The sequence below is a fragment of the Castanea sativa genome, chromosome 4 (genome assembly GCF_040712315.1).
Source record: "Castanea sativa cultivar Marrone di Chiusa Pesio chromosome 4, ASM4071231v1".
In the NCBI taxonomy this organism is placed as follows: Eukaryota; Viridiplantae; Streptophyta; class Magnoliopsida; order Fagales; family Fagaceae; genus Castanea; species Castanea sativa.
The window spans coordinates 7,770,559-7,787,872 of NC_134016.1; the positions used below are offsets into that span (position 1 = coordinate 7,770,559).

At 33.7% G+C, this 17,314-nt stretch overlaps 2 protein-coding genes across 5 annotated transcripts; one reads left to right on the forward strand and one right to left on the reverse strand.

The window, feature by feature from the left end:
* Positions 1-426: 426 nt before the first annotated feature.
* On the forward strand, positions 427-12,644 carry LOC142631789 (rab GTPase-activating protein 22-like). Of its 4 annotated transcripts, none has more exons than XM_075806107.1 (12): positions 427-1,098; positions 2,530-2,628; positions 2,997-3,100; positions 3,889-4,694; positions 4,835-4,957; positions 5,086-5,174; positions 5,255-5,455; positions 8,193-8,591; positions 9,730-9,813; positions 10,256-10,517; positions 11,973-12,053; positions 12,512-12,644. In XM_075806107.1, the coding sequence occupies exons 1-10, from the start codon at positions 970-972 to the stop codon at positions 10,295-10,297; spliced, it is 2,076 nt and encodes a 691-aa protein (XP_075662222.1). In that variant the 5' UTR covers positions 427-969; the 3' UTR covers positions 10,298-10,517; positions 11,973-12,053; positions 12,512-12,644. The 4 variants fall into 4 exon arrangements, with proteins under 4 accessions (XP_075662222.1, XP_075662223.1, XP_075662221.1 ...); XM_075806108.1 differs by lacking the exon at positions 12,512-12,644 and adding an exon at positions 12,330-12,348; XM_075806106.1 differs by lacking the exon at positions 12,512-12,644 and having other exon boundaries at positions 11,973-12,225.
* Positions 12,419-16,393, reverse strand: LOC142631790 (putative peroxidase 61). Its single transcript, XM_075806110.1, has 4 exons — positions 16,090-16,393; positions 13,885-14,064; positions 13,219-13,378; positions 12,419-12,849 (listed from the first exon to the last, which is right to left on the reverse strand). Exons 1-4 carry the CDS (start codon positions 16,333-16,335, stop codon positions 12,419-12,421), a joined length of 1,017 nt encoding a protein of 338 aa, XP_075662225.1. The 5' UTR covers positions 16,336-16,393.
* Positions 16,394-17,314: the final 921 nt, after the last annotated feature.

Here is a 17,314-nt window from a genome sequence, read left to right on the forward strand (position 1 = left end):
GAACCAAAAAAAAAAAAAAAACAAGGAAAAGAGATTGAGACCAAAATTAGTTTATACCGGAATAAAAGAGATAATTTTTTTTTTCTAGAAAACACTTTATCATATATATATATATATATTTTTTTTTTCTTGTGTAATAAGAAAAATTTTGGGGGTATCTGGTAGAATAGTTTGAGATGAGATTTTTGTAATTTTTTGAAATACATAAGTAAAAAAATGTGTAATATTATTTAAAATATAAAAATATAAGTTTGAAATGCTAAACCAAATAAGCCATTATCTTTCAAAATCTATTTTTATGTTTCATATTTTTAGCAAGTGTTTCTAGAAACAAAAAAGAGAAACTAAAAAAAAAAGAAAGAAAGAAAGAAAGAAGAGAGAGAGAGAGAGAAAGAGAGGAAAGAGAGAGAGAGAGAGAGAGAGAGAGAGAGAGAGAGAGAGAGTAAAACAAATAGCAGGCGAAAGGAAACGGTCTCTCCTCTGTATGTGTAAATGCTTAATGGTGAGGAAGGAAGAAGCAGCTCCTCTTATTATTACCATTATTATTCCTCTTCTTCTCACACCTACCTACCTCTCTCTCTCTCACAAATTTCTCTCTCAGAGATCTCTCTTAGTTAGGTAAAAATCTCTCTCTCTCTCTCTCTCTCTCTTTCTCTCTCTATATCTCTCTCGATATTTCTTTATATGAATTTGCGGTTCCATCATCGACGATCCGATCACCCTCCGATCATTCGATTCCGCCATTTCCACCTTCATTTCTCCGATTTCTGAATTCTCAATCCATATTCAAAAGAAACATTTTCTGTGTTTTCGTTTTCAGTGATTACTGATTCGTCGCTGTTTCCATTTTCTTTTTTTTTATATCATCCAATTGTGTAGTAGTTGGCGAAAGTTTTAGAGAGAGAGAGAGAGGGAGGAGGAGAGAGAGAGAGAGAGAGTTAGGGTTTAGGGGAGGTGTGTGTGTGTGTGATGTCTTGGGGTGAGGGAGAGGAAGACAGGCAATGGAGTTGTGGAAAACCCGGTTCGGTGAATTTGCAGAAGATGAGTTCAATCGTCGAGCCTTGTCTATCTCAATCTCCCATAAAGGTTGTTATCGCTGTAAGATTCTCTTTCAAACCACTTTCATTTTTCAGAAAAATTTTCAATTTTTGTTGTTGTTTTTGCTTTCTCTTTTGTGCATTGTTGAATTTACTTAACTATGCTCATAGTAGTGTCGATTATTGTATCAAAAACTGTGTAGTGGTGAATAGTTGTGTGCATTGTTGGATCGACTTGATTTTGGAAGCAGAGTTGATAAATGATAGCATAGATAAAGAACATTATTTTTTGGCCGGCTTGATTGGTTATGTGAGTTATTAACTGCGAAAATTACTATGTAAAATGATGCTATAGCGACTGTTTTTTATTTTATTTTAAGAACATAGGGATCTTTCTAAAGAAGAGTACTTTTTGATAGGTAATATGTCATTAAAAAAATACTACGACATGGAAAAAACATGAGGTAGCCACAAAAATACAAAAGGGAATCTAAAAAACATCGGGAGTGATTCACTAGATGTGAGTCCACAAACTCGTGACCAATCAAACAAAGTCTATAAAAGACTCAAGAATTTGCTCCCTCGAGCATTCCATATCCTCTAAAGTACGCTTGCTTCTCTCCCTCCAAATACACCACATCAAGCACAATGGTGTCAAATTCCAAATATCGGGGGAATGCTTTCCCAACCAATTTCCCCACCCGAGAAAAAGATCCTTCACTCTCTCAGGAATCATCCATGCAACCCCAAAAGATTTAAAAACAAAATTCCATAACCAGTGAGCCTCCCCTCAATGAAGCAAAAGGTGGTCCACTGATTCCACGTCGCATCTGCAACACTAATCCACTAAATAAAAGCCTCTCTAAAAAAGAGTACGGGAAAATAACACTACCTGCCAAAACCTGTTGCTAGGTAATCCAGAAGCATTTGCCTCTGATGGGCTAAGCATTTTATGCTCATGGGATTCTATAGCGAGTTATTAGGAGTGCCTACTTTTTTTTTGGTTGTGCTTGCTTTGTGTGCATTATAGAATTGACTATGTTTATAGTAATTTTGATTTTTTAGTGGCTAGTTGTGCATTATTGGATGAACTATGCTTATAGTAGTGTCGATTTTTAGTAGCAAGTCGTGGTTGGAATCAGAGAAGAAAATGATAGTATAGTGTAAAGGGACTTAAGTCAAAGACTATTGATTGAAACATAAGTGGTAAGACCAGCTTGAATGGTTTGTGTGATTAATTAACTGCACAAATTACTTTGTAATGCTGTGAAGCCATATAGGCTAACCTCCTTATTCCCCCTCTCCCACCCCCACCCCCACCCAAAAAAGATGAAAAAATGTTGAAGAAATTGAGTAGCAGAAAATCCAATTAGAATAAGATTCCTGCTTTATTGAAAAGTAGAAAGAAATTAACATTTCAAATGGAAATACAATTTTCCTTGCGGTTTCAAATGGAAATAATTATGAGACTCTATCATTCTTAATGGTGCAGGTAAACAGAATGCTTAAGCCAGAAAAGTGGCAGGCAACTTTTGATAGTGATGGAAAGGTTTATGGATTCCAAAAGGCACTCAAGTTAATTTGTTTGGGGGTATGTTGTTTCATCATTAGCTTATTTCCATTGTTTGTAGTGTGTTTTTTTTAGAGGAAATTGTTCATATTATGTTTTAATTGTAATTTCTTTTGGGTTACTCCTTTCAGAATTGTATGCATTTTTTTAAAATTTCTTATTGTAAATAGGAACTAGCAATGGGGCATAGTGCTGGATTACAGGGCATCAGTAGGCTCAAAGGCTAGGATCTATTTTTAATTACCATCCTCAATGGACTTAATCCTGACTGAGTTTTAGTGTCTTTAGAATTAAATGTCAGTTTGTATTTTTCTCTACTACGGATGGTCTAATTGAAGAAGTTTTTAGTTACTCATAATTCTAACCCATCTTCGTTTGCTGCATGATAGGGTGTGGATCCATCTATAAGGCCAGAAGTTTGGGAATTTCTACTTGGTTGTTATGCACCAAGCAGCACTGCTGAGTATCGAAGGCAACTGCGGACAGCCCGGAGGTCTAAGCTCTCTTTCTTTTAATTTCTATGCTGATAAGTTTTCATTTTAACTGCCTTCCCCTTTGGCAACCATGCTCCATATAAAAATAATTGATTATTCTGGGTAAATTAAATATATTCATGCTTAAATTCTTATAGTACTCCACCTTCAAGTCAATGAGCTGTAGCTGAAATGGCAACTCCTTTTCTTGTAAAAGCAAGGTGGAGGATGAGATTGTGGGTTCAAGACCCACTGGGTGTGCGTTACCAATAAAAAAAATGGTACTCCACCTTCAGGCATGCAGATCAGCTTGATCTCCTGAAATCTTTGAATTATCTGCATTTTCCATCTTGCAGTTTAGTCTTATTTTGTTATGCTTCGATGTCAAACCTTTGATGCCTAGAAATTTATTGTTGCAAGAATTATTCATCAGTAGTTCAAATCATTTTTTATTTTTTATTATCTTTGGTCCTTCCCCATTGGATGGCGTGGTCTGTTTGTCAAGAAAGTCCCTTTGATAATTATCAACTAGGTAACTTTGTTGTTGCGCTTATTCTCTTCACATCACTGTCAATATGAAATATGCATTGGGCCTGAATTGTAAATTTAATCCGTTGGTTTCCTTCCCCCCCACCCCCATCCCTCCTCAAATACTTGTCTACAATCAATTGTATTGGAAGGTGTTTGATATGTTTAATAAAGTGTTAAGCTTGTTAGTTGAGGTCTTTGTGGGTGTTTCAATTATTACTATACCCTGTAAAAATTTAGACTTCAATTATTTACAGGTTTATGATACTGTTTCATGCAGGGAACGTTACAGGGACCTGATTAAGCAATGCCAAATGATGCATTCAACTATAGGAACTGGTTCACTTGCCTATGTTGTGGGTTCCAAAGTTATGGACATGAGGACTTCTTCGAAAGATGAAGGGAGGAGGGAAGCTAAAGAGGAAAGTAGAAAAGCTTCTACTGATAATACTAACAATTTAGAAAATCACTGCAATTGGAATAATAATTGTACAGATACATCATATGAATGCCAAAGGGAAAGCTCTAGTAATTCAGCTGACAATGTCAGCGCGAGGGGAAGCACAGATAGTGGAGCATATGATTCATCATTTTATATACCTACCTCTGGTCCATGCAACTGCAGTTCCCCAAAAATAGGGAGAGAAGCAGATGGATCACAGTATGTACCTGAAGATTGTTTTGATTTTCCTCATTTACCTGTCACTGATTTGTTTGAAAAGAGTGGTGAAAATACAAAATCATGCGAATTGCATGACAATACACTTTCTACAGAACATAAACTGAGATTTGAAGATGACAGAATGCACAGTTTTCAAATTAATAACAATGTAGATCTAATTATAGAATCAAATGGCTCACCATCCGGAAATGTCTCGCTTCTCAATGACTCCGAAATTGAAATGGTCTATCCTGATGCCCATGAATCAATAGTGGTGTCCAATAATCTGCTGAACAAAACAGAAATGATAAATCAATTGAGAATATCAGATGTACCAGAAACAGCAATGATAAATTCAACATCTCAACGTGGGCAAGCCAGTGAAGACAGGGTATCTGAATGGCTTTGGACTCTGCACCGAATAGGTAACTCATGCAATCCACCCCCCCCCCCCCCCCCAACTCAACTTGAAGAGAAGGCTGTTTAGTTCTGTTTATGTCAGAGTTAGATATATTCTTCTTCTTTAGCTACACATCTGAGCTGAAAAAACTCTTCTCTTCTACAGTTGTTGATGTCGTAAGAACAGATAGTCATCTTGAATTCTATGAAGATACAAGAAACTTAGCTAGGATGTCAGATATCCTAGCTGTTTATGCATGGGTTGATCCTGCAACTGGTTATTGTCAAGGTTGTGGCCTTTTCTGTGTAGTTTATATGATCATTGTTTTTGTAAGAGCTAATTTATGTCTTTTAGTATCCAATGTTATTTTAAGCATGGAGTAATTCATTTATTTTTTCCTTGAAACCTGGTTTTAGGTATGAGTGACCTGCTGTCTCCTTTTGTTGTTCTCTTTGAGGATAATGCTGATGCTTTTTGGTGCTTTGAGATGCTTTTAAGGAGAATGGTATTACTAAATTTGGCAAAGATGTTGAGGTAGATTATTTTACTTTCTTTTACTAACATATGCTTTTCACATCTCTCCAGCGTGAAAATTTTCAGATGGAAGGTCCAACTGGAGTGATGAAGCAGTTGCAATCATTGTGGCATATCTTAGAACTCACAGATAGGGAAATGTTTGCGCACCTGACCCATATAGGTGCCGAAAGCCTACATTTTGCATTCCGAATGCTGCTGGTACTCTTTCGTCGGGAATTATCTTTTAATGAGGCTCTTTCTATGTGGGAGGTATGTACTCTTTAGTTGTTCTCCCTAAGTAGATGCAGTAAGAAGAAGTGTAAATTTATGGTAGTTGTCATATCATAATAAATCTAGGAAACAGCCAATGAGCTCTAGCTCAAATGGAACTTCCCTCGAAAGAATAGGATGGAAGGTTAGGTTGTGGGTTCAATGCCCATTCTTGAGACCAAAAGGCATAACATTCCACTCATAATGTCCAAAAGGAGTGGTAAAAGCAGTTTTATACTTATCATTCTCACTGATCTGGACTTGCCAGAATCCAGATTTCATATCAAATTTGGAGAATACAACTGCATCACTTAGCCTATGAACAATGTCATTCTTATTGGGGATAGGATACCTAATCCATTCTAAGACCTTATTCAGGGGCTTGTAATTAATAACTAAGTGAGGAGTTCCTCTCTCAGTTTCAGCATTTTTTTTGAACATAGAAAGTGGCACAAGACCAAGGGGACTTGCTATTCCTAATCAGCTTTTTCTCAAGCAAATCATGAATTTCTTTTTTACAGAATTCAACAGTTTCAGCATTCATTTGGATAGGACGAGCTTATATATATATATATTAGGAAAAGTGAAATAGGAGTATTGTTATTAACAGTTGTGTTGAGCACGGCATCTGGCAGATTGATGCAAAATCTGATTACAGTGTAGACAACTCGTGGCACTGGTTAGGTGCATCGTGCAATTCTGTCTTTTGCTCGTTACATACCATGTGGTGGTAGGGAAGTTTGTTTGATGTAGGCCAGCCCTTAAAGTCAAAGTGCTGGTGCTCTATGATCAGTGTGTGAGCTTAAGGTTTTGTTGTAGACTTTATTACAGTTAAGTACTGGGGTTTAATTGTTAGGTTAAAGTTACTTTTAATAGCACGATTGTCACCCTTAAATTGTCACTTAATTTTTTGGTTAGGACTTGTAGGAGAAGTGTCAACAATTTAAAAAATTATAAAAACAAACTACCAGCTTCTTAATGAAAGAAATTTTAAAAAAACACCCATTAAAATCTAGAATAGCTTAGGAAGGTCTCCAATCAGGCATCATATCAAATTTATCAAGATATCTTTGGTTTTTAAGCTTGCTTTTTCTTGGACATGGACTTTTAGAGTCATTATATGAACTAAAACTTATACATAATAATATTAACTTGCAGCGAGTGAATGTATATGGAAAAAGGTATGTGATCTTGTGTCCTAGTTGTGTCCATTTATCATGTAAATATGTTTGATGGTTTTAGAAGAATATTGGCCAATGAAAGTAGTTGATCTGTTGACTATTTGGAGAGGTGTGTTTGGACGTCACTAGAATAGGGTAGTGTGGCCACTACTCCACATTGCATTATGTGGACTGTATGGAGAGAGAGGAATCTCTGGATTTTTGAAAATGATGAGAAATTTGTGCAGATACTAAAAATAGTATTTTGAGAACTACGTTTGAATATTGTTTGTTGATTGGGAGGTGTCTTGTACTTCTATTATTGATTTCTTGAACCTCATGAGTGTTCGCTTGTCATTCTTTAAGCACGCTTGCATTTGAGCAATCTTTCTTTCTAATAAATTATTCTCTTACTTATTAAAAAAAAAAAAGAGAAGGAGAAGAAGAGAAGAATACAGTCGAATGAGCTCTAGCTCAACTAGCACCTCCTCCTCCTGTTGCGAATGCTAGGTGGAGGGTTCATAACCCGTTGGGTGTGTAACTTACCTATAAAGGAAGAAGAATAATGGTGTTACCAATATTTAAATTGTAGTTGTAAGACTATCTACTATCTACTTTTTATTTTTTATTTTAATTAAGTTTTGAATGTCCTATGTGAATTGAACACATACTAATGAGCCAAGTTCAAACACAGTAATTTTTTCATGAACAAACTTGTGAGTATAAGGCTCGATATATAAATATATATAAAATACAATTATATAGACTTGATATTGGATTGTGTAAAATTTGTAAATAATTTCTTAATATATCAAATTAGTATTTGTAAATAATAAGTAAATTAATATAATTTCACCTATAATTTGTTTATTTATTGTTTATTTATTATAAGCATAAACTTGTGAAGGGATACAAATTTTTAGTTCTGATCTTTACTAAATTGGGAAAAGAATGAGCCAATTAAGTAGCTCATGATTCATGAACAAGCTCGAGCTTGTTTGATAATAAAATGAATAAAGCTTGAACATGTAATCTAGTTCGTTAATAAGCTTGAGCTTGGCTTGTATTCAAAATGAAATTAATTGGGCAATCTTGAACATTTAATACTCGGCTTGGCTTGGCTTGTTTACAGCCCTAATTAATCCAATTGGTGGCACTCGTTTTGGTTAAGAATGTCAGTCATGCAAAATGTGCTTGTATTAGCACAAGTAGAAGGGTATAAGCCTTAATTTTGAAGTAGATATCAATTGATAGAGTAACTTCATGCACCCGCCCCAAAAAGGAACAAACATGGTAAAAATAGCTAACTCAATCTTCTCATTGTGTGGTTGATTTTGAGTTTGTTGAATTCTGAAGCGAATGTGCATAATCTGCTGATGGGTCCGTTGGCGAGTGAGGTTTCTTTTGATATGCAATGGAATTTAAGAGTATCATGGTTGATGAGAAATTACAAAATATAATCTTGCGTACAATAAATTAGAGTTAATTTACTTTTCACATTCATCAAGCCCCAAATGATCCTGTATTTTTCTTTTAAGTCTTTGTATTCACATTTATAATCTTATTCCTGAACACAGATGATATGGGCTGCTGATTTTGATGAGTCATTAAGCTATGATTTAGAGGAGCACTGTCTGGAAGCATTAGTAGTTCAGCTTCCAAGGGATTCTGGAGTGGAAGTGAGAGAAGAAAGCACAGAAAATGGTCATGGTATTGTGAAGGGCTCACAATCAAACCATGGAATTGTTGACCGCTTCATGCTTGACAACACTGCATTGAAATCAGTATCACCCCATACCTTTTGTGGTTTGACGAGGAATTTCTGGTCAAAGACTGATCATATGCAAATCTGCACTTTAGTCTCATCAACTAGGAATGGAGATAACGTGTTACCAGTCTTCTGTGTGGCTGCAATTCTTATTAGGAACCGTCAGAAAATAATCAGAGAAACCCATTCATTTGATGATATCATAAAGGCAGGTGCATTTTACACTTTTTTGGTTCCTGCATGTGCAGCAGTTCCCCCATTTCTTCTTCTTATTATTCAATTAAAAAAAAACAAAACAAAATTGTCTGTCAATCCTTGGGTACCTACCGTACAATTTAATTTACATTGCGTTAATTATAGCTTAATCGTGTGATTTGAACTGGATGATGAGAAGAAGTTTCTTTTTAATTTCTTATGATTATGAATTTATGATGGTCTGTATTATGTGCATCAAACTTCTTTATTTTCACTTTGGTACCTTGAATAACAATAAACTTGTCCTTTACGTTTGTTAGTGGATCCTAGAATTGCTTGGTTTTTTTTCTTCTTCTTTTCTTATTTTTTTTACATTTAGTAGGAAACTGAATGGAAGGCTTTGATGTGTCAATACATGCAAATCTGGACCTTACCTTTTTACCAGTCACTCTTTATTTATTTTTCTAATTATAAATTTTTTAATTTTTAATGCAAATTTGTACATGAAACATGGGATTTGTTTGTATTGCATTGAATTGCTCGCTTATTTGGTAAAGCTTATGATTTGTCCTCTTCACCATGTGCCAAATTTTATCGATGGCAAGCACATGACTTTCACTAAACTTTACCTCATGGGAGTGTAGGACTTTGAGTGATTAGGTTTTGTAGATGGCTGTGATTAAAAAGAAAATTGAAGGTCAAAATATTATCCTCATACATCATTTTCTGTCTATATGCTCTTTGCACTTGCAAAGAGATTTTCTTTTTCTTTTTGATGATCCTATCTTGAGTTTTCTCTTCAAGTTTGAATGGCTTGAATTGCTCCTGAGATGTTGGAGGTTCATGTTTTTGTGGTTCCTATCAGTTTGTTTTACATCTGTGACAACTTCTGGGGATTGACATAATTTTTAGTTATTTTTCTAAGACATAAGAGACTAAAAATAATTTTTCACTTAATATTAACAGTAGTAGTAGTAGTAATAATAATAAATAGCAATTATTATAGTATCCGTATCAATATTATTTTCGTTGTTGTCACTATAATGTGTTTGCAGAGGGAGAAAATAAAAGAACAAATTGGGTGTGTGGGTGGGTGGGGGTTGTTCAGGCGTGATTTTTCTTCGTTGACTCACAAATTCTATGCATTGCAGATTTTCAATGATAATATGCTGAAGATCAATGTCAAAAGATGTGTACGAACAGCAATCAAAATTAGAAAGAAGTATTTATACAAGGTTTGTTACTCATTCAGTTACTCTTATGACCTCCTGATATAAAAATTTCTGCATTTTCCTTTTTTACCTTTTTTGTTACTACAGAAATGGTGGTGGCTGAATTGTCTATTTTTATGCTCAGAGAAAAATATATTTTTTTAATAAAAATATATAAATTGACAGATGTTATGAGATTGAAGAAAAAATTATGTTAACTAAGGCATGTTTATTCCATGGTGGATTAATGTTTCTTATTAGTGCTTTTTAGGTTTCTGGAAATGATAAAAAAAATTGTGATTGTACTTGGGTTTTCATTTAACAATAAAATTGTTCAGTGATGACCATAGTGGTGAGATGGCTATTTTTTTTGGGCATTCAAGGTACCACCATTTTAGTGCACAATTTTCTAATGTATCTTTTGTTTACTTTATGCCTTTTCTGGAATTTGTCTTTTCTGAACCAGCTAATCAAGAGAAAGAGTCCTGCAGCTCAAAATAAGGAGTAGGGGTTTCCCATTTTGCAAATAGGCAAATACTCTCATAGCAAAAGCACTGAAATGGCACTCTATGAGTTGGTATTTATGGGCTGGGATTTCAAGTTGGAGTATTTTTGACAAAATGCTGTTATTTGGATTTTCTGTGATGGAAGATTTCAAAGCAGAATTGCTTTTGAATTTGAAGTTCTACCCAGTTTTGTTTGTTCCTGCACATCTCGTACTTTGCAAGGTAATTACCTATGTTCTACTTGTTTTTCCATGGTGATAATTTTGCCTTATCCAAGACAAATGTATGTATCTATGTATAATAATCTCAGTATTGAGCTTAATTGGAATTATCTTCCGTGTTTATATTCTTTGAGGCTTTTTTTTATATATACTAAAATACAAAATGATATATGAAAGACTGTTTTGTTTGATAATACAGTTTAAAAGTACAATAAATTGATCATTTATGTAGTGGTAAAACTGATAGTAGGACCAAGCTTTTATCAAGTAAAGTTAGGATTTGAACCCTTGATGATCACATGCCGAGTTATAGAAGTACTTTTTCCTGGTTGGTTAAGATGAGTTCTTCAGGATTTGACTTCCAGCCAGTGTACTGAAACTTAACCTACTTGTCACTTGTTAAAGGGGGTGTGTTTTATTTTCCCCCTTCTTTGGTCAGAGTGGGGTAGTTCATGGGCACCTGTTTGCAGTTTGGGTCAGTGTATGGTTTGTGACTTTCATGTCATTTTAATGAAGGATGTAATGAAGAAGGGTTGATTAAGATGACAACGGAAGAAATAAGTGGAATAAATTATATAATGATTCAAATATCTATGGCTTGGTTTTTCTCAGATAGGTTTTATTTAATGTACATTATATTTTACAGACAATGTAGATTTATGTAGGCTTTGTTCAAACCCATTTTCTAACTAAAAATTTATTGTTTTATCTAAACATATGATTTGCCTGCACTGATCTCCTGTTCCTTTTTCTGATTGGCTTTCCTCTATTTATTCTGGGATGACTCATTTAGCAGATTTTGAAGATCTGTTTCTTTCTGATTTTCCTGGAGATTGTTGCTTGGGTTTTTAGTGTCATGTAGTCTTTTGTATCTAATATAATAGTTAATTACTTGCTCCCAAAACAAAAGAGAGCTTTAAATGGTGTGGTGTACTTTGGAAAAGTGGTTCTTGAGTTGCAAATGCAAATGCTGGTTTCTTCAGCAATCAATACTAATGAATTTTTAATAAATTATTACTTATCAGATTTTTTTATATAACTTATCTAAACTTATCAAAACGTTTACCTAGAGAGCTTTGGGACTTCTGAAATAAGTTTTTACATCATATTCTTCATGTTTCATGGCGTAGACCATGTAATTGAATTTTAGTGAGGACCAGTTTTATTAAATGATGTCATTACTTCTCAATCATCTGTTGCCCCAATTTCTGGTTTATTTTCCTATTTGTTTCTTTTTATTTCTTTGCTTACTGTTTGTTTTTTTGTACTCTTTTTCCTGTGCTATGAATCCATTAACCATTACACATTTTGCAAGAATTCATTTTGAAAGATGTATGTGTGCATTTAAATATGAGGAAAAATATGATTTGAAATGGCTCTTATTTCTTTGTTTAGTATTTTATTTATGCCATTGCTTACATTTGTTATATTTGTTTACCCCTTCTTTTGAATCCAGTGGAATGATTTGATGATGGGAAGAAGTACCTTTGTTTGGTGCACCCCAGGTGTGATCATTTAGCTATCATCAATCTCACAGGTTAGGCAAACACAATTTTTTATACTTAGTTTTTATCATAGCATATAATTGGAGAGGAAAGTACGTATCAGCAATTTTGATTGTATATGCTTTTGAGAACATGGATTTGGAGGAAAGAAAGAAAATATAAAAGAATCAAAGTTATTGGAAAGTGTTTCTTTAGTGTTTTAAATGTCGAGCCCAAGCAAAGATGGATTTGGATCAATTTATTTGTAAATTGTAAAGAAAAAATATTTTTTTTTTGTCCTTATTTAAGGATTATTCATCTTTTTCCAGACACAAAACAATTTCCATCCATATGAAGATGCTGCCATTCGACCTTATGATGACTAATCCACCCTCATAAATAGCACATTAGATACCTCCTACTTGCCCTTATTTGTAATTCGACAATTTTGGTGTATCTCTCCCTGGTTTCCTGTTAGAACATTGATATTTCCCATCCTACTCATTGACAGAGCAAATGACTTTCTAAAATCTTCAAAACCAGCAGCAAATTCATCAGTGATCTGTGCAGTGTCGTTACCAAAGATTAATTGCTGATCAACTTCTAGGACTGCTTTGTGGGATTGAATTCTAGAATAGTAGGACTGAGTGAATTTGTAATTTGATCCGGATTCTGGGTCCAGGAACACTAGCGGGTCACTTTGGCCTTTCTGCAACCTTTGTGGGCATAGCTTTTTCATTTCAGTTACAAAAGATGCACCCATGCTTGGGTCAGGCTTTCCGGTACCATTGAAATTGTATAGCCGGTCAACAACATAGCTACAATGTGTTCTGCCCACTGAGTGCGCTCCTAATAAAGAGAAAAAAAATTTTAGCAAAGGTTTTATATTCTGTGCCATCAAACCTAATGAGCTTACATTAAAATTAGACCAGGCAAGTTGGCTGAATTGAAATACAAATATAATTCAGTAGAAGAGAAGGCTGTGTTCGGAGCTACATTAAAACATAAAATTGGGACAAGGTAGCTAACTGAACCAGTTTTGTACTTCTAAATCAATTTTTGAAGTCGATGCAAATATGTAATATCTTAGCTGAATCTTGTTGGTCTTTATGTTTGATGAAGAATAAGGGTCTCAAAGAACTCAATCTAAGGAATGAAGGTTTTGTGTGAGGTTATTCTAGGCATTATGAAATGCCAATCCATGTTGTAAAATTTTACCTAGTAGTGTTGCCAAGTCCAGTACATCTAAGCCCTTTGATCTGAAGTATGATAATGCTTGTTCCCATGAGATGGATGGTGATGGGAGGTCCACTGAAGCAGCGCTTGATGACATCCCATCCCTTCGTCCTGTGAAAACAGGATAGGATGGTGCTCCTGCCTGTGAATTTATAAAAGTAAACATCAGTAATTTAGACATGTTTTTTTGTTATCTTATCAAAAAAAAAAAAAAAACCATAGATGTTTATCTCTATTGGCTTAGATGTGTCCTTTATCAATTTCCCCTAAATACTTCCAACTTACAGATTATTGGAAGTATTGAAGAACACATGTTCATAAATTTCATCCAGGAAAAAAGTCCTTTGGTAAAGTTGCCAACATGCACTTTGATGTAAAGACTATTTGATTTTACGATGGAGAAAATCTTCCCCGTAATCAATTTTGAGGAATTTCCTCCAACCCATTACATAGTGATTAATGAAAATTATGCACGTGTTGTGATTAATAAAGTTAGGTCCGGTCATATCCTATTACAGATTACATAATAGGATATTACATAATAGGATATGAATCTAAACCAGGAGAACGGACAACGAGTGAATTTACTGTTCATTGACATGTTGTTAGTTTAGTTTAGACGTGGGAGAGTCAAAGCAAAGCTCATACCATATGAACAGCATCCCTGGTAGCGAGGTTAAGAATGTCAGCACAAGAGACCACTCCTGGACACCGATTCTCCAGAACAGTTTTGATTTTGTCGATGATTACAAACCCTCCAAGCCCCCTATTCTGTGGTGCTTTTTTCTCTGAGTTTGGTCCATCAAGGAGGATTGATGCATCACAGCCCTAGTTTGCAGTAGTCAACAAGTGTAAGCGAAAAACAATACGCAAAAAAAATGTAACTAAATCTTTGTGTCCAAAATATTTCAGGTTTTAACAATCAATTAAAATGAAGCCCACCTCAAGCCCATCAGATAAAGATTCGGCTAAGACTTCCACTAAACCAATCCCAAAACGTCAAGATCAAATTTGTTTTACTTTTCCATTGAGGAAGCAACATAATAATAACTGAACTCATCGTTTAAATTCACTAAGAGCTTTTGGAAAGTGTTTTTTTCCCCCAACTTGAGCGTGGAACCTTCGTTATGTTATTGTTACTGTCTGTTTGGCAAGATTATTTTTGTCAACTTGTTTTATTATTTAGTATTCTTCATGGGTCTAACTGTATTATTTCAACTAATTTTTACATTTATCTACAGCACTTTTAGCAAAAAGTTTTTAATTTCAGCAAAATAAGTAGATCTTAAACAAATTCTTAGTCTAGTCTTTCGTCGTTTACCGTTTATGTGAAATAACAACATCCATGATCTCATACTCATACTCTCTCATCAAATTTATCCCAAAAAAAAAAATGCTACCTCATCTATTGCTTATTTGCTATGAGGTCAAAGATTTATTATATCCTCAAAAATCTCAATTCCCAATCAATTTCTCATGATGGAAGATCGAACAATAATTATTTATACGATTTCATGATTCGTTAGAATTTTTTTTACTAGTTTACTAATTTTAAGAGGAGGAGGAATCTACCACAATAATTATATATATTTTTTCTCAATCAACCTTTGTGGGCATAGCTTTTAGTGGCTCGATTTATTTTGAAGTTGGATAGACATTAATGCTACAATAAAGTAGCTTTATTTATTTTATTTTTTTCATAAGCTTTTCTCAACATGTAGAGTACAAAACTTCAACTTCAAGACCAATAAAATATTTAAAAAATCGTACTTATACTCCTGTCTTCTAATAGGACATTTACCGAGGGGCATTTAATTTAATTTTAATTTTAATTAATGCACTCTACTTCTCCCACTTGCACAACCCTTTACGGCGAAGGAACTTTTGCTTAAAAAATTGGTCACACCAATTACCAACACAAGAGTGAGGCTGTGAATCTATCCTCCATAATTTATCCCTATATTTAAATCAGATTGTAGAGATCATTGGCTGTCATAAGATAAGGTAAGTGCAGCATCTATTTATGGTGGAAAAGAGAGAGTTGCTTTCTCTTTCTTTCCTTTTTTGTGTAGTTATTATATTATGGATTTTGTTATTAATTAATTAAGTTCATTCATTTGAGAAATACGTTTAGAAGATAAAAATTAAAGCAACCTATAATAATATATATTGGTTTGACTAACGGATATCCTTTGAACTTTTTTATACCATCTTTATAAGAAATATAAAAAATTATCAAAATTATAATTTATTTTTTAATTTTTCATAAAAATTTTTTTAACATATTTCATAAACTAATACTTTTGTTTAAAAGCATAAACTAATACCTTTAAAACATTTGTTAACATATTATATATATTTCATATAAGTATAAATATATTTATATATAAGTAAAAAAATTTCATAGCGTTGCTTCTTGCAAATGTAAGTAAAATTAATTTCATAGGCACGGTGAATGCTGTTTGGTCTAGTTCAGGTAAATTACAATTTAAAAAAAAAAAAAAAAAAAAAAATTTATAACAAGAGAATTTGCTTTGGCTAAACCGAATGCTAAGGTTAGTAAAAGAACAAAATAAGTTCGTATGAGTTGATTCAAAATCCTATCCTCAATTATTGAGATCTGTTAATCTTGTACTCTAGACTAAAACTAAAATATAGGTACTGTTTTTTTTTTTTTTTTTTTTTTTGGAGAATCAAATATAGGTACTGTTAATAACATAAAAAGGAGAAATATTTAAAAAATGTCAATGCTATAAATCGTTTGGAATTTGACTAATAAATAGTTGAAATTAAGAAACTAGACTATACTATGATCAAATATTTGAGAAGAGGTATAAGCTAGGAAGCACATACATTGACCATGCAGTCTGAATAGACCAACCGGAGGAGCTTAGGAGTAATGCTTTGATCTTTCTTCCAAAACTTCTCCACTTCATGCCGGACGTACACCTCTGCTTCATCACATGTATTGTGATGCTTGTAATAATGCCACATCAATTTCACCGGTGGTTGAAGCGATGACGCCGCGTCCACATACCTTAGACACAAGCTCAATGCAAGAGCTAATAGTGAGAAAAACGCTAAATTTTCTCTTCTCATTTTTTCCTCCCCACTATTATGAAACGCTCCAAATACACTACGCTTGTGTCTAGCTAGTGTTCAGAATTACTTGTGTGACATGATCATCGTTGCTTTAGGTTTATATAGAGATTATGTTTTTGGGTTGTATAGGTGGCATATACAAGACAATGCCAAGCTGGATTAATTCAAAAATATTATTTATTTAATGGGTATTTTTTTTATTTTGGTCAAAGCAATATCTTATTTCGAACTATCATATCCAAGTATTACGGCACCGTGTGACGAAAGTGTGGGGGCATTAAGCTGTACACATGCAATAAGGTGTAGGTTTCAACATTCTTCTACGCCATGTTAATAAGCAATATATATTAATAACGGTGTTAGCAAGTAACGTGAATGCATGTGATATATGCCTTGGATCTAGTGTTTTTCAATCTTACAATGAGACTTTTTTGTGATCCAAAATTGCTTTTAGATATCCAAAGTGTGGTGGGATGCGGGTGCTTGTTAACCAAAGTCTAACAGGTCATAAGTGGGATTTTGTTTAGAGATTTAAATTTTTTTAAAAAAATTAAGAAATGTTATATTCATAATAATTTCACAAAATTTTTACAACAAATTCTAAATAAAAGATTGTTATTGGTTGTTATGAGTGGGCAAAAAAATAATTTAAGTTATGAATTTAAATTAGAACAACTAATAATAATTTACCACCTATATTTTGTTGTAAAAGTGTTGTAAAAATATTATAAATGTAGCATTTCCCTAACTATCTTGCTAGAAAACATATAATAAGCAGGAAACATATAATTATTGGATAAACTTATTTTGACTTGTGATACTCATACCCTAATAATTAATGAGCGATACAATTAGCTTCGTATATCTCTTTTTGTTATCAAACTCAATTATGAAAAAGAAAATGTGATATGTATCACACTGTAATATAGCTCACCTTCACATAATAATCTCAATTTATTAGATATTGCTTTACAGA